Here is a 21,612-nt window from a genome sequence, read left to right on the forward strand (position 1 = left end):
GTCATGAGCCGAAAGCAAGGCAGCAGCCCTTCGAAGAGCTCCTCTCCCGCCAAGGCGAAATTCGAGCACATTGCGGAGAAAGTCGGGATCAAAGTGTCGGGCTCTCACGGCGGGTCGAGGACCAACGATGGCACCTTTGAGCCTGGTAGTCCACCCGGCAAGCGTCGCTGGAGAGCTGTCTGGCGCAAGGGCGGTGCTCGCGATGAGAGCGCTTGAACACATCTTTCTTGAGGGCGCAAGAACATCATATGATATGACGATCAGGATACCAACGCCACCACGCTCGCTTGACACCTTGAGAAATCAAACATCCTGCACACAACCACCACCATTCTGTTGGCATCATAATCGGACCATCATCAGCTCTAATGGAGGCTCTTGCCAGAGTAATTTTTGACTTCAACGGAACCAAGCAGCGCATGCAGCATTTCCATTTCAGGAGTCACCAACAACATCATATCAGTGGACTCTGGCATCTTTCCGGTCATCTCTGGCCGTTCACGCCTTTCATCAGCGAAGGCTTGCAGTCCTCACCATCACGTTCCTTTTGCGAATTTCTGGCCCGACTCAGTATCTGTACGACAATATCGATAAAGTTTGAGAGATGGCGAAAGAGATGAAGATCACACACAAGCTGTTTGATATGAGCATTGTCAACATTGTGCTTCTCGTCTCTTGTTGAGACTTCTTTTTCTTTGCATTGTCGGATGGACTCTGGATACACAGTGGCTTTTCTGCATGGAGGGAGGCAGGTAATTGAGTAGCTCAGAGATAGTTGCGATTAATGTCATGCATGATTTGAAACTTCTTGCGTTAGTCTGTTCTTGGTCTCGATATTGTGAGGTTCTTCGTGGTGCGAGGTGCGAAAGGCTGCAAATCTTATTTCATGCTGTCGTGAATGAACTGTCTCGGTTGAATGGTACGCCGTGCTTTTGATACCAGCAAAAGAATGCAATGCGATGCATGCCATACTCCCATCCCGACCGATGTCCATCTCTTCTTCATCCCATCAGCTTCTTCAACACTTCAACCCCCAACGCCAACACATCCGGGTTCTTCGTCGACCTCAACGCATCCTTGACCACTTCCTCTCCCTCAGCGTCCTTCACAGCGTTCACCCCTCTCACTCCAACCTCTCCCGGCGCATTCACCACATTCACCAAACACGCGAAACCTCGATGTCGCAGTTCCTCGCTCTCCTCCTCGCACAAGCCCAACACGATCCCCATACTCCCTTCCTTGTCCAGCACGGCCGTCACCGCGGCGTCCCACTCCGTCAACATGGCCAGCGCACCTCCTGCTGCACGTCGTGTCGCCAGATCTTCGACATCCGCAAGCGCGAGGAGGATCTGCACTCTTCGCTTTGCGTCGTTGGAGCCGTCGGCGAATTTGGCTACGCCGGAGGGCGAGGCCATGAGATTGCACACCAACTCGACGCTGGCGCGTTGGACGAGCGTGTTGGAAGAGAATAGTAGTTCTTCGAGTTGAGTCCAGGCGGTGCGGATTTGAAGGTCTCGAATCGCGTTGTCTCGCATAGATGCGAGATTCGTAAGAGCGAGGAGGGCTTCGAATGTGGGGAGGAGGTCGCGCTGTTCGGCGTCCTGGTCGATGGTGAGGAGAGGGATGAGTGTGCTGACGGCGGAGGAAGCGGAGAGCGTCGCGGAGAAGACGTGGGAGGGGTTGACGGAGATGAGAAGTCGAGCCAAGGCGTGAGAGGCGCTGCGTTCGATGGAAGAGGCTTCGGGTGTGGACTTGTCGGTTTTGACGAGGCGGTCGCGGATCTGGAGGAGGAGTTTGATGGCACCTTGTTGGGCCATTTGCGGGCGGTGTTTCTGGTCTTTGGAGAGGGATAATAGGATTTGCACGACAATGGCGATGTTGGCTGGGGATGTGGTTTGCGTGCTGCAAGACACGAGGGCGGGCACGACGTTGGCGTCGAGGAGTCTGCGGGCGCGGGATGTTACGAAGGTGTCGTTGTCGAGTGGGTCTTCGGGTGCGGGTTTGGAGGAGTTGGCGTAGGCTTTGAGCTGGGCCATCTTCTTTTGTTCTGCTGTTTGGACTGTACGGTAGGTGGTCAGGTTGGAGAAGACGGTCAGACAGCCGAATGTGGCGCTCTTTCGTTCAGTCAATGCATCCACTAAGCTTTTCAGTAGCTTTGGGTTCGCGGCAATCTCTTCTTTGATCTTAGGTTGGAGTGAGGTGTATGCGAGGCCTTCCACTGCTTGATCACGCTCGCCATCTCCGACCAGCACGAGATCTGCCAGCTTGGCGGTGATCTCTTCCTGTGAGCTTGAGTTGATCTTGGCGAGGATCAAAGCAGCGAGTGCTTTGTGTGTTCCCTCTCGCTCGTCCGACAGACCCTGTAGCCAGGGCGAGCAATATCGGTCGATGGCTTCTCTGCAGGATTTGTCAACGCAAGCTGCGCTGAGTAATTCCAGTGCTGCTTGCTCGAGCGTTCGGCTCTTTCTGAGTCATGTTAGCAAGTAGGAAGATGCAAAGAGACTTTGTCGACCAGACGTCGTTGAGACGTGCTCGCCACCTACCTCTGGCCGTGACTAGCAGCCTCAGAGTTCCGCTCCAGATTTGGCACAAGTTGTTGCACGAATCCATCCGTCATGAATAAGTTGGCCGCTACAGTTGGTACCATCGGAAATACTGCAGAAGCTGCGGAGAATGCGACAATCAGATCATCGTTGGTCTGCTTTGCGACCTTGCTAGCAAGGAAATGTCCGAAGAGGGCATCGCCTTTCTCCTTCAAGGTCTCGAGAGCCTTTGCCGTAGCCAGCATGGCCTGACGTCTAAGACTTGCCTCCAAACGAATGTCGAGACTCATAAGCACGACTTCGAAGACATCGTCGTCGATCAGGTCGCTGACGTTGTCCGGAGCGACGGAAAGCTGTCGGGCGATCATCTGCATCGGTCGTTCAAGATGGTCAATACCGGCGTCGATCAACTTGGCTATACCAAGCCGGAACAGATCTCGCTGTGCCGCTTTCTGGTCGTCTTTCGACTTCCATACTGCCTCGTCGAAGGGAAGTGTTGCAAGAGCTTTGAAGCTTTCCTCTCCTCGGTCGAATAGATGATCGAATATCTCCGATATGGGCTCCTTGAACCGTGCAACCAAGACTTTCCTGGCGTCAACGCTGGTGTAAAGCAGTGTTCCAGTCAATGTGTCGAGCAGCTTGGCTTCTCCAGTGTAATCCAGCAAGATCCGTATAGCCTCTTCGGCCTCAGACGGAGACAGACGTTTCTGTCTGATTACGAGCAGAGCTTTGTGTCCGTCCTGCTCATCTCCGCGATCGAGGTAGCCACGGATCAGCTTGACTAGATCTCCAGTCTGCTCCTGTTTCTGAAGTGCCAACCATGCCTCTTTGACCTTGGCATTTTCCGGATCCAGATGCGATGCCTCTTTGAGCAGTTCGGAAGCTTTCACCAAGCTGTCAGCCAGTGCCGCAGCGTTGGCCTGCTCCAGCAGCAGAGCAATCCGGTCCTGTTTTCCGCCGGCCGACATGGTGTCCCATTGTTCTCACATGTAATGTGTTAGTCCAAGCAGGAGGAGCGGTTTAAGCATGACATTGCGGATACAGCCGCTAGTCGAGAGCCAATGAGATCTCTTACGATTGCTCGTCCTCACATTTTCGGAGACGACCAGCCAAATTTCTACAATCTCATCGACAGACGTCTGCGGCTGCAGACCAATGTTCAGCATTCGTCGCCTCCGTCTCCCTCAACCGAAATACTTTCTTGCGCCGCGCGCGACCACAATCATGGCACAAAAACGACCATTCAATGAGGGAAAGCGACATTTCAAAAAGAGCAAGAAGCAGAAGCCAAACGTCAGCGATGGCTCGAATGAGGATGTGCTTTTGGCAGACATCAAGGATCTTATGAGGAGTGTGAACATCACAGAGGACAAGCAGCTCCCGGAGCACCATGCCGAGATAGACGTCACAATCTCCCAGCTGTCCTCGACAGGAGACGGATTGGGAGAGAAGGACGGGCAGGTATATGTTGTTCCTTTCTCTGCGCCAGGCGACACCGTCACCGCCAGAGTGTACAAGCACAATGAAGAACTACCATATTCTCTCGCAGACTTCGTCAAAGTCGTGACGCCCTCTCAGCATCGCACAGAAGAGCCCAAATGCCAATACTTTTCCAAATGCTCTGGCTGCCAGTTCCAATACCTGCCATATTCCTACCAACTCGCACACAAACGATCGATCGTAGAGAAGGCATATCGCAACTTCTCGAACCTTCCTGCATCTGTAGTGCCCACCGTTGGCGACACGATTGGATCACCGCTGCAATATGGCTACCGAACGAAGCTTACGCCGCATTTCGACGGACCGCCGGGAGGGAGGAGGGACAAGAGACATGGACAGAAGGTGACATGGCCGGAGGTCCCGCCGATTGGGTTCATGTTGAAGGGCACGCGGAAAACGATGGACATTGAAGATTGCCCGATTGGTACGCCAGCAGTGAGAGGTGGCATGAAGCGAGAGCGGAAAAGAGTCGCGGACAACATTGATGCATATCAGAAGGGTGCGACATTGCTGTTGAGAGAGAACACAAGACGGGAGGAGAAGAAGGAGGGTGAAGGTGAGGTCGAAAAGGAGGTCGAGGCGACAGAGGAGGTTGTTGAAGAGCACGATAGCCATGTCCTGCGAAAGACCTGCATCACCGACAACAAGGCCATTTCAACAGAATACATCGACGACTTCCGACTGGACAACCCGGCTGGAGCATTCTTTCAGAACAACAACTCAATCCTACCGCTCGTCACGCAGTACATTCGCGACAACATTCTCGGAACTAACGATGAGGCGAATGGCGCTGAAGAGAAGCCAGTCATCAAGAACATGATCGACGCCTACTGCGGCTCCGGTTTCTTCACCATCACACTGTCGGGAATGTTCAGCAACAGCATCGGCATCGACATATCCGGCCAATCCATCGACTTTGCCAGCAAGAATGCACAACTCAACAACCTTGGCAAAGACTCAACGCACTTCATTGCGGCGGATGCCAACCATCTATTCGCTGCCGTGGATGCAAACAAGTTTCCTCCGGCTGAGACGGCCGTTGTTGTAGATCCGCCTCGCAAAGGTTGCGATGAAGGCTTCATCCGACAGCTGCTTGAGTATGGGCCAGCGAGGATCTGCTATGTGTCGTGCAATGTGCATACGCAGGCGCGAGATGTGGGTTGGCTGGTTGGTGGTCTGCCGGGTGACGGAGGAGACGCGAAGGACGCAAAGGGCATGTACGATATCGAGAGTCTGAGAGGATTTGATTTCTTCCCTCAGACGAGCCATGTGGAAGGCGTAGCAATCCTGAAGAGGAAGCCTGTGATCGCGGAGGAGATCAAAGCAGATTCTTCGACAGAGACTGGCGCAAAGAGTACTCAGTAGGTAGTCACCTCAGAGATCCAACAAAAGTGCTTTCGACGATCCACGTTCATTCACTCCCTGCGGTAAGACGCTAGTGGCTTCTGCACGAAACCTGCCGAACATGCGCACAATGCTTAGAAACTTACATGTACAAACATCTCCGATGTTATCTCTTCGCCATCTCCACAAAGTCTTCTGCCGAAACATCACTTGCTGCAGAACTGGACATAGCAGCAGCCATGTCATCCAAGCAGCCCTCACAAGACGCGGCAGCTGAGTCGAACGGCAAAAGTACAGCACCCGACGACCACGAGAAATACGAAGCACCTCCCGCTGATGCAGATCAATCAGAGCCCTCCGACGACTCAGAAGCCTCCACCATCATCCTCCCCAGCAACGAACCCGACAACAGCACCAGCGTCAACATCACCATCGTCTCCACCTCCATCGAAGGCAAGTCTTAAACCCTCACAAGTCATCACAACGAAACTAACATTTCAACGTAGCAGGCACCACCACTGATCACAAGCGCAAACGCACCCTATCCGAAGAAGGCGAAGTATCAGAGCACGATGAGGCCATCGTCCTGCCCAAAGTCAAGCGCACCAAGACGAGCCGCATCACGCAGAGTTTATGGGACGGATTCGGTGGGGGAGAGGACTTTGATTTGAGAGGCGGGTGGTTGTATGATCCGAAGAGGTGGCGGTGGATTAATAATGGGGGTTGAATGGGTGGTGGTGGGACTATGAAAAGACTGCAGTGCTTTAGCGATGGCGTTCATGGAGTCGGTTCATTGGGAAGCATACAGCCATAGAATCTGCTTTCCCAGACACTGCGCTCCGACCAAACGCATGCGTTGGAATGTGGAAGTTCGAAAACGTGCTTTCTTTGTTCTGCGTTCCAAGAATGGGAGACGGAAATAGAGTCTTTGTCTCAGAGGTGCATTCTTGGATTTCTTTGTTCCATTCTTCCGCCGTCATTGCATCGATTGCGAGCTCCTGTTTTTTCGTCATGCCTTTTCAACATTGACAGGAAAAGTTCAAGCTTAACAAAATGCCGTCGTACCAATTGCGAAAGTCGCCGACACCATCAAAGAGGAGAGCGGAGTCTGAAGAGGCGGAGCAAACAATGCAAGCGGTGAAGAGGCAGCGTTTGTCGCCAGTACCGACGGGAAAGGAGGAGATCGTGTTGAACGCGGAAGAGAGGAAGGGGAAGACACCACAAACGAAGCGCAGCAGGCCTGCGAAGAGGCGAACGCGCAAAGACTCTGGCACTGTATTGCCTACGACAGACCTTCAAGTCACTCCACCTACCGCTGAGCAAGGTAGTCTGCCAGCGACCACATCCGATACCGCTCTGCCTACCATTGAGCAAGGCAGTCTGGTATCTTCCAAACCGACTCCGCAAACCATACCTATGCCGCAGAAGAAGCCTCTGCTAAGGAGGCCCTCCAAAGTCAGCACTCCTTCAGCTCCTCCCGCCAGGACCGACAATTCTCATTCAAACCCCACGATCCGACCCTCCACCCACCGCCCATCAATCGACATCCACAAAACTCGCGCAGCAGCCAGCTCCCGTGGCCCTCAACTCACGCCGAACGGCCTCGGTATCGATCTAAGCCCAGGCAGCCTCTCGTCTCCCGAGACGCCAGATGCGCTGCAGAACCTACCTCCACTGATTGGCGGTATTCCCTCCCCGACCAAACACATAACCTACCTTGAGAAACGTATCCGCCGTGGGAAATCTCCGCCCTGCTACTGGCCTTTCGACATCGTGTCGGGAGGTAAACCGCCCAATCTCGGACCGGAGGAGGAGAAGTTTTGGATGGAGAGGGCAGGATACCAGGCGTTGCATACGAAGACGTTTGTGACGTGTGGATTGCCGGATCGGTACGGGAAGATGTGGAGGTGTCCGAGGGTTTTGGTGGAAGGGTGGGGGGAGGTCGGATGGAAGAGCGAAAGGAGGAGGGGGAGGGACGGTGTGGGGAGGAGAGAAGGGAAGGTTGTGAGCCCGAGGACGTTTCCGAATATGGACCAGCAGACGGAGGAGGAGTATCGGGCTTTTGAGAGGGATGTGGAGGTGCTGCTGAAGGCTCTCGAAGGTGGAAAGTGAAATGGGCTTTAGGAGATACTGCGGAGGGTGGTGGTGATGTCGCCGTGCTGAACAGGATAGCGGAAGCAGTGCTGCGGTACAAAGATGTGCCCAGCCGATGACGGAGGCTGTCTTCGATCTTCAAGTGTACTTATGCAAGCACCTTCCCCACCAACGACGCCCATCGAAGACACCTCCGTCTCACAAAGAAGCACACAAAACAAAGTGATGCGTAACGACGTCTTCGCACTTGGCAATGTAAGGCTCAGATGTCGCAACCCGTGAAGATGTAAGGGTTCAGGTTGTCGCAGACTGTGAAGATGTCGTCGCCTTTTCTCCCCGCTGACGTCGCGCGACTGGGGTCCTCTCGTTCGAAGCGCAGAGCTGAATCCTTGTCCCACAACGTCATGTATCCATTTTCTTCACAGGATGAGCCGGTCTGATGCCGTGCATCGAGAATGTGCATCGGGAAGATGCATTTGCGAGGCGAGGTATTGCGTCTGCAAGGGTGACGACGGTGAGCCGTTCAACGCTTTTGATTTAGAACAGACCGCATGAGATTGGAGAAGAATTCATGCAGGAAAGACGAAGCGAGTCGTCTGACGATGTTTGATACATTATTCGCAAGCACCTTCTATCAAGGTGTGCGTTGGGTGTGGTAGGTGGGTATTAATTGTGTTGTGTCGCGACGCTGCTTGCAGCCCAGCCTGACTTGTTCCACGGTTCCAATGCTGCTCAGGACAAGGCAATCCATGATCGGACGAGTCGAGCCAAGATCTCCTCGTAAGGAAACGCAAGGCTCCCATGCTCGTCATTGTCGGTGCACTGCTGTCCTTTGAGGTGGTGTATTGGAGGACTAGGGCGGTGCCGCTAGTAGCAGTCTGGCGGAAGTGCTGTATAGGCGGCATGGCGAACGCAACGGGGCATTGCTATGAGACTGGCGAAGAACGCATCGATAGCTCATCGAAGAGGATGGCAATAATGGCTAGTGCTCCGGATCAAATGCGCCGAAGTGATTGAGCATCCATGAGGAGCGTCGTCGTGCGCGTGTGCATGATCAGAGGCAGTGAATCGAAGTGGCCGAGTAGTGCATAAGATCGCCTTGCGCCGTCCGCATTGATATGCTTGAATTGAATAAATTTCCAGATCCCATGGGTGATACGTTCAAGGTTTCTTCATGATCGAAAGCCGCCGCAGTCCAGTCTTGAGCGGGTTCATCGGCGCGCTGTGATACGTCGGGCTCGTCGGCGAGCTCGACTTGGAGCTGGCAGTCGTGTTGAGGCTGTCCTGTGATCCAGTCCTCGAACGATGCGCGGCTAGGACATCTTCCAGACTGACGTTCTCGCGGGAGTAAGGCAAATCGCGGGTGTCGAGAATTTCGACGAATTTGCTGGACGCCATTCTTGCCATATGCAATTCTGATGTGTGGAGGCGTTTGGATTGGAGGGTGCAAAATGTGGTCGTAGCGTGCGTCCGATGAAATGAGCTCTGCCACGAGGTTGTCGAATATATATCAGTCGCGTCGAGACGTGGCAGGGACGTGGCCAGACAGTCGATCGATGTCTGAGGCCGGTGACGATGTAAACAACGGTTGAAACAAACGTCTCAAGCAGAGAAGGGCGCGCGTCAACGGGGAGGCACACGATACAAATACTCACACGACGTACCTTTAAGACCTCCCGTTCGAGAACCCCACTCGTGGTTCACCAAGCAGGGAGGGTCCAAGTGTCGAAGTCTCATCTCTTCCTGCAAGACCCCTGGAACTGCACTGTCGGACTCAGGCGTAAGGTTGGGTCCGGTCGGTGCTCTTGTCTGCTGTCACTTTCCCATTCTGGTGAAGACTTGCCGAGTTCGACTGGACGCGACGCTACGGCACCCTGATTCTACTTCTAGCGTGCGCCACAGATCGAGGAGCCGAGAACGCCAGAAGCCCCCCGTCTTACGAATCACGATGCGGACACATTGCGAAGGCTCAGGGAGAAGTCTTTTCTGCGATTATCATGCAGTACGAACCTACTCGCTGCGATGGACAACGAATCTGCGACGACGACGATGACCTCTGAACTTCTTCGCTCGATCACGTTGCACAACCCCGACGTTGATCCGCCGATCGCTGGGGTAGAAACCTCGATGTACAGGGGTAATAGATGAAATGGAAGCATTTGTCGCATCGTCGCGATCCTTTCCGACCACTGTATAGTGCATAAGCAAGCACCACCTGACCTCTCATCGACTCATCGAGCTCCATGCGACTCTTCGTCGACACATCGGTCGACTCGTGGCGAGGCGGTGAACGGATCCGCGAAGGCAACCCCTCATGTCAGATGTCACCTGTCGTCTGTCACCAGACGTGAGATCTTACGATGGGAAACTATCGGGTAATTTTTGCAGCTCACGCGACCATATGCGCGTCGTGCATAGGCTCGGGGTGTGTGGCCAGGTCGGATCCGCGCGCACAAATCACATTGCATCTCTGCAGTCAACCGTTCTAGCGTGTGAAGCTACTTTAGAGGTCGTCTGCCGGAAGCGGAGAGCTCGTAGCGAACATGTTCTATCGGCCGGCTTCGGCATACTTGCACGATTGTACCGAAAGCTGCTTGTGAAGTTGTGCTGAGTCGAGACTTTCGGCACACAGCTGGTTGTCCAAGAGCCCTCGTCGACCGCGTGTTGCCTGCAGGCACCACTTTGAGACATCGATACTGACAGCTGTTCTCGCCGAAAGTGGTGAAAGTGCTGGACGGAACCGAGATCACAAGTCCATGCTCCCCCTCGTTCGAAGATCAATCTAGACGATCCCCTCAGTCCCTCACAACCAAGATCTGCTCTCTCAACGGCGAAAATCGTCTGGACCAAACCTCAAATCATGGAAGCCGAAAAAGGAGGGGTCCGAAGATTGAACGTCCCGAAACTCTTCTCGCGAGAAGCTCTTTCGTGGCTGGACGGTGGCGACTTGGCTCAACCAAGTCTCCCACCCGCCGGAGCGACTGACATCGTTCTCCAAGATTAGATGTCTGAACTATTGACACGCGGTGCGAAGCTAGAGCGCGGCCAGTTCGCGGCTTCCTGAAGAAGGCAGTGGAAGTCGGTAGGGAAAATCAGGGGTGGCATTTGAATTGTGTTCCTGGAAGTTTGTTGCAGATGCGGCGTGGCGTGGTGGTTTTGATCCTTGTCAGCAGAAGAGTCTGGACTCCGGACGTGCATTGGTACGGCGGTTCAAATAGCCCACTCCGCCAAATTCGAACTTTTTCCGAATCTGTAGAACCGGCAGTGCGCGACGTCTTTAATATGTGGAAGAGAGCCTTGTACATTCCCCGCCGTGCGTTTACAATATATAATAATAAGCTACCTTTTCGTATTATAGATTTCTAAATTAAAAAATATCTACCTTGCTATCGTAGTTCTTCGAGGTGCGTCGTTACGTCGGTCGCGATCCTTGTTGTACCGGTAGGCCTATAAAGTTCGAAGTTCAAATTCTGCGATAATATAACCTCGCAAGCTACAACGACTTTAAAGAGGAAATAAATTATTTCTCTTACGATAACAACTAAGTTTAGAAGGCAGGCTAAACTATATAAAAGCTTGCGGCGACCTAGGGCGTAAAACTTTCGAATTTGGCGGGGTGGGCCATTTGAAGCTCCGTCATTGGTAGAGGTGAGGCAGTCCCAAGCTCAACGTGAGGAAGTGTACGACAATTCGCAAGCTGCCAATGATCAACACCGCATATCAATATATCAATGCATGAATGCATGGCAGTCAACATCGAAAACCGAGCTCTCGCATCGAGACTAGGAAGAAGTCTCTGAAATGAAGAGATCCACAACATCTCGTACTTCAGATCTCGAAGATCTGGAACTTTACGACCAGGGATGTCAAAATCGGTAAAACGAAGCAGGCATCGACACGAGTGGGATCATGGATTGCATTGTTGCACGGCAGGGTTGCACGGATGTCGTTCGCTGGCGTGTGCTCAATGCAAGTCGTGCCGATTGATCTTTGCATGCGGTGAGACGGTGAGACGATGAGAGGCTCATCCTCCGCTCGCAGATTCTTCATTGAACGTGTCGCATGCTGCTGGACAACATTTAGACTGGAGGAGCCGCGATACCATCGATGCGAAGAGTTCTGTTTCTTCCGAGCATGAAGTCATTTTTGTCATCGAGCGCTATCTGTTGCTCAGAGTGGCATTGTCGAGCGTGAGCGCCCAAGTCACACCCCAACCCACTCGAAGACATCTTCAAGGCAATGATATGGTATATTGCCTTGATGAAAAGATGCCTGAAGAGATTGCTGGCATGTCTATCCGTGGAGGCACGGTGAAGAACAGCCTCGGCTCCCTCTCTCGGTTGTGTCCGGCTCAGCTTGCCAACCACCACTCCGACCTCACGTCCAACATGAGATCGTCAATATACTAACAATCCAGATTTCTGTATCGTGTACCTAAATATATCAGTTCCTGATCATCGATTGCAAACATGGCTTCCGCCGCACCAAAGAAGCGTCTTCAACAGCTGAGCGAGCACCTCGTGAACCGACCGAGGAGCATCGGCAACTCATTCGAAGACCTTCCCAATATCCCTATGGTAGCAGGAGATTCGATTGGACCGTAAGTGATGAGAAGAACTTCGCGAGCATTCAAGTGATAGCAAATCGAAGCCTTGATCCTCTCGCCATCAGCATTGAACACGAAACTAATCATTTTTACAGGCGAGCAAAGGGCAAAGTCGTCATCATTACTGGCTGCAACTCACCTCTGGGTATCGGACGAGCGTCAGCCCACCACTTCGCCAACAACGGTGCCAAAGCCATTTACATTTGCGACCTGAACACCGAGCACCTCGACAAGCACAAGCGTGAGATTGAGCAGAAGTATCCCGGAACGGAAGTTCATCCTAGGCAGGTCGACGCAGGAGAGGAGAGCGATGTTGCAAAGGTTGTGGACGATGCGTTGGAGAAGTACGGACAGCTGGGTACGCTTTCGTGTTGTCTTCAATTGACGACACACTTGCTGATAGATTGTAGATGTCTTCTTCGCAAACGCCGGCATCAGCGTGACCATGGGCAGCGTCCTCGACGGCTCAGCTCAAGACTTCATGCAGGTGATGAAGATCAACTCTCTCAGGTACGCCTTCCTTCTCATCAAAACCCAATGCAACCTACTAACCTCCCCACGCCAGTGTCTTCCTCGCCGTCAAGCACGGCGCTCGCGGCATGCTCAAAACCTCCGCCACAAAAAAGTACCCCGGCGGCTCCATCGTCTCCGTCGCCTCCTCGGCCGGTATGCGCTCCAACGCCGGCGCGACCGACTACTCCGCCTCCAAAGCAGCCGTCATCTCCATCATGCAGACTTCCGCCTACCAACTCTCGGGAACCGGAATCCGCTGCAACGCCATCTGTCCCGGAATCATTGAGACAGGCATGACGGCGCCGATGTACGAGATGGCGCGTGCGAGGGGTTCAGAGAGCAAGATTGGGCAGTTGAACCCGTTGATGAGAGGAGGTGTTGCAGATGAGGTCGCCCGCGTGGCGTTGTTTTTGGGGAGTGAGGAGGCGAGTTATGTTAATGGGCAGGCGTGGGCCGTATGCGGCGGTTTGACCGCCGGTCATCCGTTTGTGCCGGGGAAGATTGCTTGATCAAAGGGCGGTTGTATAGTGTTGATAAATACGAAGCGATGCATTAGGGAGTTGTGGAATCTGTTCTTGCATTGGAACCTGTTCTTGATCATACTGCAACTCCTCGTCTCGACCACCCGCCAGGCCCTCGCCATGCATAAAACCACAACCCACACGCCACCCACACGCAAACCGCCATCGCCCAAAACGTCGGCGCATAGCAACTTGTCCCATAACAAAGCCGATCCTGCCCATCCCCTGCGCCCTCCAAAGTATCATGTTCCGCCGCGTACTGATACACCCCGGAATAAATCAGTCCCCAAACGGTCGCTCCAAACGCCGGCACCGTCGCGCAGATACCCCAATTCGTGCCGAAGTTTTCCACGCCCCAGATCACACTGACAATGATGGGCGTGAGACTGAACGCCGCGCCGTAACCCGCGCCAATGAATGCAGAGACCAACCAGAATCGATCGCCGTGGCCTTGCACGAAGCCGCTGGCGAGGATGAGTTGTCCGATGGACATGAGAATGCAGAAGGCGATGAGGAAGGTGATGCGGGAGATTTGGAGGCCGCGTTTGGGTTCCGTGAGGGGTGGGAGGGAGGCCATGCTGTTGGCGATTGAGTTTGGGCCGCGGCGATGTTGATGGGGTGGCGTTGTGGGAGCGAGGATGTCTGTTAGAGTGCCGGTGAGGATACGGGCGACTGTACTCATTATGGCGACGATGGAGACGTGCGTCGCGGCTGTGGTGTGTTGAGAGCCTTCCGGGAGCGAAACAGGAGGGTAGAGAGTATCGATGATGGTGCCTAAGTTGTTGATGAAGGCTTCGCCGGGTCCGGTCACGAGAAAGAAGCCTGCAGCGAGCCACCACATTGTGTGGTCGGAGAGGAAGCGACGGGTCTCGGCGTTAAGGAGCCAGGTCTTCATGCGCTGCTCTTCTGTCAGGCGGGTTTTGCGCTCGACCGCTTCTCGATGCGTGTCGCTCATGTCTTCTTCGGATACGGTACCGTAGCCATTCTGGACAGGGACACCAGGGCGGTGGAAGAATTGACTGTCCTCAAGAAGTCCACTCTGTTCCAATTCCTCGACAGCCGCTTCGATCAGGTCCTCCTCGCCAACGATGCGGAGTGCAAAGAAGCCAACGATGCCCGTGCTGAGGAGGAAGCAGCCCAGAAAGATGAAGAAGCGGAACACATCGACATCTCCCTTTCGTCCATCCGGTAGCGGCTCGTACAGAAGACGACTTCCAACTTGCGACTGCCACATCCCACTCAACCCGAAGCATGCAATTGGAAGAGCCAGTGCGATGCCCTTGTATTTGCCACGTCCGAAGTTCTTCGCGCAGGTTGTCACCGCAGACAAGTACATGCATGATGTTCCTGAACCAATGAAGATGAACGAGACAATCATGATCCAGTATGGCCAGCCCTCTGGCTGAGGACCACTTTGGTACGCGAACGCTGCCAACAGATATCCCAAGCCAAAGAACACACCCGCAAGTAGAGATGGTATACCGGGACCAAAGCGGTCGCACATGATTCCCCATAGCGGTACGGGTAGGTACATGGCCAGCTCAGCAGTGATGGAGACTCCATTGACCTGCAGCTGGCTGTAGTGTAGTCGACGCTGGAATAATGGAGCGTATAACGAGTACGCTGTGATCGATCCCGCTCCGAGGGTATTGATGAGAGCCCACGCGAAGCTACCATATCGTAGCACTTCTCTCTTCATCCTCTTTCTGTCGTTGTCCACAATCCCTTCTGCCACATCCTCGAAGAAGCTGCCTGCATAACTCCTGTCTTGGCTCTGCCGCCCGCTACTTTCGCCGTTGTCGTCTACGTTGAGGAGGAGTGGTCTGCCTCCAGGATGGTAGTCCAGCTTGTCAATCTCTCCTCCGCCGCTCTTCTTGCCGCTGCGGGTGCTGGACGGTCGACTCGTGGATCGAGCCATAGTGGCTGGTGGTGTCTGCAAGGGCTTCCTAGTAATAAAGCATGTCGGTCTTTCGTCGTCGTCGCACAGGTCCTACTCTTCTTCCAGGCACTCCTCCTCTCAGAGATCCGAGACTGTTCCTCGCGTGAGCACAAGAGAGGAGCTCACGCGCATGTATGTGTACGAACGCAGCTAGCTGTTGACGACGTCACGAGCTGGCGAAGACGGACGCTCCCGTCGAGGTACCGAAATAGACTCGAGAAGCTGAGGGGAATCGTTCTCCCTCCTTCTTTCCACACCTCCATCGACATTATCGTCGGCCGCGACAACATTCTCCGGATCAGCGACGATCTGAAGCATTATCACGCACCATACATCTCCTCCATCATATCCCAGGTGGGCCCGACCAAAACGGGCAAAGATTGACTCAATGCACACGCAACTCCGCCGATGAATCAAGGTATGATAGATGTTCAGGAATGGCACGGCAGCATCACATATCGTCCTACCAAGAACCGAAGAAATCTAGCTTTGGAGGAAGTAACAAGTCTTGACCGAACCCCGTCGAATGGAAGAGTCCCTCTGCAAGCATGTTTCAACCATCAAGATCTCTCCTCCTCTCATTCATCTTCCTCTCCCCAAGGACGACGGATCTCTTCCTCAGGCCACAGCTCCTTGACGAGCCTCTGCGCCGGCTTCCAATCACGATCCCATGTTCCGTCCGAACTGGGCTTGGTCAGCTCATAACGATTCTCCGGAAGATTGCACCTCTGGGCATACGTACCTGACACTGATTGCGGTTCCAGCCAGCTGGCTGGCACGCAGCAGGATCGACGAGACAACGATATCATACTGCTTGCGCGCCGTCTTGCAAAAGCTGAACTTCGTCGTCTCTGGTTCGAGAATGAAGGATTCGTGGCTTTTATAGTCGCCGTTCAGGTAGATCGCCTGGTCGCTGATTTCTGGTTCCCCTTCTCTGCCACTCTTGGTGCCATATTTGGTAAGAGGAACGTCAGCGGCCTCGATGATCAGGCGTGCGTCCAACACGAGTTGTGGCCACGTCTTTTGCCAGTCGGTGGCCGAGGAAATTCTCCAGTAGTGTGTGTAGCCCATGTTGTAGACGATTTGAGTGTAATGAGACGGTCTTGATTGTACTGTTCTACCGTCTGTGAAGTCATCTTCTTATATGCTGCTGTCTTCTCACGGCGTTGTCCACTCTGTATGGCTCTAGTGCCTCGCTGCCTGATCGCGCGAGCAAGGGGGAGATTGTGCAAGGCGGAGGTCTTCATTACCTGGCAGCTTGCCTAAAAGTTGTTATACAGGCCAACTTTAGTTCCATTGCAGCCTCCGTGCCTCGCTTGTGAGTCACGAGAATCAATGTCCTGTTGGAGTTATCGGAGCGGTGGAGCCTGAGGACGACGCTTTTGGCTAGCTGAACTCTATTCTGAAACCCTTCACCCTGTCCGCATCTGGTCACCACAACTCAGTACTGTTTCGATCGCTACACAAAGTCTGCATTGGGAAAGAACATGCGCATGCGTTGGGAGAGTATCGACTCGACCACAGTATTTGGCGGAGCTTGCCTGTTCTTCTCGTTTGTTGTGCAGCGCTCATTCGATCAACAATCCGAGCTATACTCCGAGATACTCTGCTGGACGTTACTCCCACTCCTGCTTCGAGTCCGAGAAAGGCTCTTCAAGACCAGCAGGTATCGAGACTTGTCCGGCGACTCCGACTTGAAGCCGACTTTCCTCAACAATCTATGGCTCTGGACGATCGCGGCAAGTCTGGCAGTATCGTGCCTGTACCGATCAGAGCTCGGGATAGTGGAGCTGCAGCCGATATTGGCGCCAATATTGCTGGTAGTTCAGACATGGATTCAATCCGAAAGTGCTACATCAGCAACACGTCGCCTTTCAGGTACTGCGTTATGCGCCGTGGTGGGCATTTTGAGCTTGTCGAGCGGTGACATTGGCAGCTCGGCACTGTCTCTTATTGCAGTCTTGCCTCAGCTACTTGTCTACATTGCTCTACTACCCAAGGAGGTGCTCGGGTTGTGTAGACTTCCTGTCATCCGCGATGAGGGTATGGACATATCACGACTTTGCTGGAGAATTGTGGCCACGTTGGCCATGGTTGCGGGCATCTTCTTGGGCATCTTTGGCCTCATCATACCTTCCATGACCCATACGTTCGCTACAGGCGTGGCCAAGGCAATGTTATGGTTCTCCCTTCTTCAATTGGTACGTTCTACATCGCAGCAAAACGTTGGCCGGGCACTGATCTCGGTCATAGAGACAACACGCTCCGTGGTATATTGCTCCTGCCATCGAGACTTTTGGCCTCGTCGCTACTCGTGACCCATACGTCCAGTCTTCTGAAGTCCATGCTGTCTTCGACGTGGTGGCTTCGGTCGTCACACTCGCGCAAGTCGTCTACACTCTGCCGAAAGAAGCCAAGGTCAGACACGGTCTCTGGATCTTCTTGCTTGCATCAATCCTACCATATGTGCTCAACTCGCTGGCGATCAAAGGCAGCATGACATCGATATTGCACGACCATCCCGTTGAGAACCTGGTGAACAATGCGAAAGCCGAATTCGAACAATTGCTACAGAGGCAGTCCAGAGATTTCACAGCAGCTCAAAACGAATACCAACGCAGATACAACATGGAGCCTCCGCCCGGCTTCGAGGACTGGTTCAATTTTGCAAAGGCACATAACTCTCCCATCATTGACGACTTCAACACCATCCACGACTCAGTCTCGCCCTTCTGGAGATTGAGCGGCAACGAAGTCTTCCGAATGATGAGGCGTGCTCGATCATCAACGCCCACCGAGCTCTGGCAGTGTATCGTTGGAAGCAAGTCATCGAAGACCACTTGCGCTCATCATGAACATCAATTCGACCGACACATCAGCCTGTTGTTCAACCAACTCCTCGGTGACGAATCGATAAAGCTGCCGGGCGTCAAAGTCCTGGTCAACGGTCTTGACGAGCCTAGTATAATGATCCCACCAGAGTCTTTGGGCACCGGCGTAATTGGAGCGGATGGGCATTTCAACCTGACAGTCATGTCACGACGGCCAATTTGGGAAGAGCTTACTAGGCACTGTTCATCAGAGCGAAGGGACGCGAGCTCTCCGGAGAAGCCTGGGACTTTCGGCATGCCCTTTGTTACGGATAAATCGTCGAGCATGAACCTATGCCAGCATCCGGAATACCGAACAACCCATGGTCTCCTCCAACGGCCCTCGTCCTTCTCTCTGATCGAAGAGCCGCTTCCTGTCCTGTCGCCGGGCGTGCCATCAACCATGGCCGACATCCTGTATCCGAGCGCAGCTTACATAGAGGAGGAGTTCCAATACGACGAGACACACGATCCAGACTGGGACCACAAGCGGAACAACCTCTACTGGGCCGGATCCAACACCGGCGGCTTCTCATCCGATGGTCAGTGGAGATACTTCCACCGACAACGATTCGTAGCACTGGCACAGAATCTGGAGCAAAAGTCCCACATTTATCTCCAGAAGATCGGAGATAGCGTTCAGCGTGTGGGATCATCGTTCCTCAACGCCAGGCTGTACGACGTTGCTTTCACCAGGATTTTCCAATGCGAGAGAAGTGCCTGTAGAGGTCAGAGGACTTACTTCAGAAGAAAGCCGTGGGCGGACAGGTACAAGGCGCTTCGATCACGACTGGCATTCGACCTCGATGGCAATGGTATCAGCGGGCGATACTATCAGCTTCTCGCCTCGAAGTCTGTACCTCTGAAGCAGACTCTTCTCCGAGAGTGGCATGATGATAGGCTGGTACCGTGGGCTCACTACATTCCCGTCAGTCAATCTATGGACGAGCTCCCAGAGCTGGTCAACTATCTCACATCGAGCGAGATCGGACAGCAGAAGGCGAAAGAGATTGCAGAGCTTGGTCGAGATTGGCATGCCAAGGCATTTCGAGAGGTCGACATGACTATATACGTCTATCGACTTCTGCTTGAAGTAGCGAGACTGCAAGATGTGCAGAGAGAGGCGACAGTGCCTGCAACGAGTTGATTGTATTCGAGGCCATGAGCTGCTCCAGCTGGCGATATCACGATACATATGTACAATAAACCAGCCCACCAGTGTATTCCATCCCTAGCAAAACGCCGACGCTATGTCCAAAAATCATGAATGTACAGTTTAGCCTCATCTTCCGATCGTCATCGGTCGTTCGCGGTTCTCGTAGTCCTCCAGCTCCAGCGTGAGCGGAAACATGCCTCGCAGCTGCCCCTCGGAAGGTGCAGTGCTACCAAATCCTTTCGCATCGACAATTTTGCTTGCCCGAGGAGTTAGCTTTATGCTGTGCGCACTGCTCAGATCTCCTTCGTCCGCAAAGACGGGCTTCCCAACACGGACGACTTTTTCTTCGTCAGCAGCTTTGCCATCTGCGAGCGGCGTGAACTTGGTTGGATCCCGCTCCTCTGGGCCACCAAATGGGTCATATTCAGGATCATCATATCGGCGAGGGGTCTTAGATGCTTCCCAGAAACGCTTGAGTCGAAGCTCTGGCAGCTCTCTCCAGACGTTGGTCACAACAGCTTGCTCAGCGAGAGGCTCGAAGTAGTGAAACCTGTGGTCACCATGATGACGTGACGCCTTCTTGCTCGCTCGTGCTGCGGCGAACCGGCGAGCCTGGCTGGGATCCTCAGCTGCGCGGTCATCCTTCAAATGCTGAACCAGTTGTGTGAGATACTTGGGATGCGCTCGAATGGCCTGCTGCATGACCTCCTCAAAGGCAGCTCTCTGTCCGCATCGGGAGCACAGGTTGAGCATTGACGCAAAGGTCGGCAAGTCCACGACTTGCGTCTTCCACCCTCTCTCGTCTGTTTGTCGTGTCGCCTTTGCCTTCAAGGCCAATATGGCGGTCCATACTCGAAGACCTGCTGCCCAGTCTTTACGTTCCGAGCAATCTCTCAGCAATGGTTGCAGCCCACTCATGGACAGTCCCCAACCCTCTTCCTTCATAGCCGCGCAGATCTTGACGGCGGCCTCAAAACCGCTGAATTTGATGACACCCCTGACAAGAGCGTTGAAAACCATTGGCGTGGGTGACGGCAATTGGATGACTCTGCCATTCTCTCGGCGTAGTCGACCCTGACTCGCAGGTGTGATGTTGATATGAGGTGTCGCAGTATGGAGCCCACCGATCTGTCCGCGCATTAGGAGAAGCCAGTGATGGAATTGTTCCGCATTGTCCGTAAGCGAGTAGTAGTTGAGTATGGACGCAAGAGAAACCTCGTTCGTACGGATCTGCGTACAGCGAAAGGCATTGATGCAGTCCTCCACCAGCCGCTTGGTCCCGATGTCTGATAGACCCACGATCATGGTGTTAAAGGTGTCGACATTTGGCGGAGCAGAAGACAAATGCAGGTTGTGATAGATTTTGGCCAGTACAGCTGGTTGCGACAACTCGCGACGGCGTCCACAGTTGAACAGTTCCTCTAGACATCTGTTGAGATCGTAGGTGGTGCGATGGAAATCACCCTCATCGTCCTGCCGATATTTGCACAACGGTACATCTTTTTCCGACCTCTTCCAGGTTTGGAACTCCAGGCCGGCACTCTCACCATTCATTGCTTCTCCATCTCTCAACGAGTATTGACCTTTCATTCTCATGAGTCGATACAAGTCGGTATGTTTCTTTTGTAATGCAATGTCGATCATTCCCGAGGGTTGCAGCATGACTTCGGAATACGAGTTGGGAACTGCTTTCGCCGCTGCTTCATGCCAACCTCGTCGATGCAACTCCGCGAAGAACTCCAGCTGTAGTGTGTCGATACTGAGCTGTACCCTCTCAAGCTTTCTCGGTACCCAGCGTAGCAGCATGGCCTTTCGCTTCCGTTCATCGCTGGCGTATATCGATTGTGGTGGTAGATTGCCATCGTACCTTTCCTGTCCTGTGCTCACAGGCCACTCTGGCATTGCCTGTCTGAATGCTGTACTGTCAAAGTTCTCTCGCATCTCCTGGTCCGCGACAATTTCCTTGTCCATGGCCTCCTGGAACTCCTTCTCGGCGTCATCGACTTGACCCAGCTCTTGCTTGACCTCTGCGATGGCCTGATTCCATTGCTCTCGTCGTTGCTGCTTGATGCCCACATCCAATGTCGCCGCGACTGCGAAAATGCCAGAGTACCACACGGTCGATGTCGTCCAAAATCGTGGCGCTCGTCTGATCGCGGTTCCAGCTGCTCGGCGTGAGACAGCATGGGCAGAAGACACGCATTGCGGGCAGTGGCACGAGCCCCGGACTTGCGCAACACGAGTCCATAAAGTTTGCATTATCCTTCCATCGTGAGGAGGGCGGAGAGAGTGGATCGAGGATGTTGCCTTCACTACGGCGCGAGCACTGCAGATGGATTCATTACCTTGAGATGTCTATCGAGTAGGAAAGTTCTTGCCGAAGAAAGGCCGAATTGGCCGAACGGAGCTGCCTCCAACGACGATACAAATCTCGATGATCGCTCGCTACCTTCTACTATGACTCTACATCACGATCAGGACAACTTGCACTCTTCAAGCGAGTATTTGATGTTACCATATGGAAAC

The 21,612-nt window shown here is 53.5% G+C and overlaps 8 protein-coding genes across 8 annotated transcripts; 4 read left to right on the top strand and 4 right to left on the bottom strand.

Annotated features, from left to right (window-relative positions):
- Positions 1–1,001: 1,001 nt before the first annotated feature.
- Positions 1,002–3,513, bottom strand: MYCGRDRAFT_110810 (uncharacterized protein; the record flags this gene model as incomplete). Its single annotated transcript, XM_003849607.1, has 2 exons — positions 1,002–2,466; positions 2,544–3,513. Coding segments are annotated over 2 exons (2,435 nt in total), but the record flags the coding sequence as incomplete, so codon positions are not given.
- A 183-nt stretch (positions 3,514–3,696) lies between these two features.
- MYCGRDRAFT_110811 (uncharacterized protein) lies at positions 3,697–5,851 on the top strand (the record flags this gene model as incomplete). Its single annotated transcript, XM_003849403.1, has 2 exons — positions 3,697–5,397; positions 5,526–5,851. Coding segments are annotated over 2 exons (2,027 nt in total), but the record flags the coding sequence as incomplete, so codon positions are not given.
- Positions 5,852–6,440: 589 nt separating this feature from the next.
- MYCGRDRAFT_95824 (uncharacterized protein) lies at positions 6,441–7,499 on the top strand (the record flags this gene model as incomplete). The annotated part of the gene is made up of 1 exon (XM_003849404.1): positions 6,441–7,499. One exon carries the CDS (start codon positions 6,441–6,443, stop codon positions 7,497–7,499), a length of 1,059 nt encoding a protein of 352 aa, XP_003849452.1.
- Positions 7,500–8,561: 1,062 nt separating this feature from the next.
- Positions 8,562–9,067, bottom strand: MYCGRDRAFT_105754 (uncharacterized protein; the record flags this gene model as incomplete). The annotated part of the gene is made up of 1 exon (XM_003849606.1): positions 8,562–9,067. One exon carries the CDS (start codon positions 8,886–8,888, stop codon positions 8,643–8,645), a length of 246 nt encoding a protein of 81 aa, XP_003849654.1.
- A 2,806-nt stretch (positions 9,068–11,873) lies between these two features.
- On the top strand, positions 11,874–13,109 carry MYCGRDRAFT_75719 (uncharacterized protein; the record flags this gene model as incomplete). The annotated part of the gene is made up of 4 exons (XM_003849405.1): positions 11,874–12,081; positions 12,183–12,445; positions 12,498–12,597; positions 12,653–13,109. 4 exons carry the CDS (start codon positions 11,951–11,953, stop codon positions 13,107–13,109), a joined length of 951 nt encoding a protein of 316 aa, XP_003849453.1.
- Positions 13,110–13,197: 88 nt separating this feature from the next.
- Positions 13,198–14,820, bottom strand: MYCGRDRAFT_47232 (uncharacterized protein; the record flags this gene model as incomplete). The annotated part of the gene is made up of 1 exon (XM_003849605.1): positions 13,198–14,820. One exon carries the CDS (start codon positions 14,818–14,820, stop codon positions 13,198–13,200), a length of 1,623 nt encoding a protein of 540 aa, XP_003849653.1.
- An 851-nt stretch (positions 14,821–15,671) lies between these two features.
- On the bottom strand, positions 15,672–16,242 carry MYCGRDRAFT_62547 (uncharacterized protein; the record flags this gene model as incomplete). The annotated part of the gene is made up of 2 exons (XM_003849604.1): positions 15,672–15,744; positions 15,803–16,242. Coding segments are annotated over 2 exons (402 nt in total), but the record flags the coding sequence as incomplete, so codon positions are not given.
- A 305-nt stretch (positions 16,243–16,547) lies between these two features.
- On the top strand, positions 16,548–19,077 carry MYCGRDRAFT_101265 (uncharacterized protein; the record flags this gene model as incomplete). The annotated part of the gene is made up of 3 exons (XM_003849406.1): positions 16,548–16,803; positions 16,885–17,261; positions 17,314–19,077. The coding sequence occupies 3 exons, from the start codon at positions 16,548–16,550 to the stop codon at positions 19,075–19,077; spliced, it is 2,397 nt and encodes a 798-aa protein (XP_003849454.1).
- Between the last annotated feature and the right edge of the window lie 2,535 nt (positions 19,078–21,612).

The sequence above is a fragment of the Zymoseptoria tritici genome, chromosome 9 (genome assembly GCF_000219625.1).
Source record: "Zymoseptoria tritici IPO323 chromosome 9, whole genome shotgun sequence".
In the NCBI taxonomy this organism is placed as follows: domain Eukaryota; kingdom Fungi; phylum Ascomycota; class Dothideomycetes; order Mycosphaerellales; family Mycosphaerellaceae; genus Zymoseptoria; species Zymoseptoria tritici.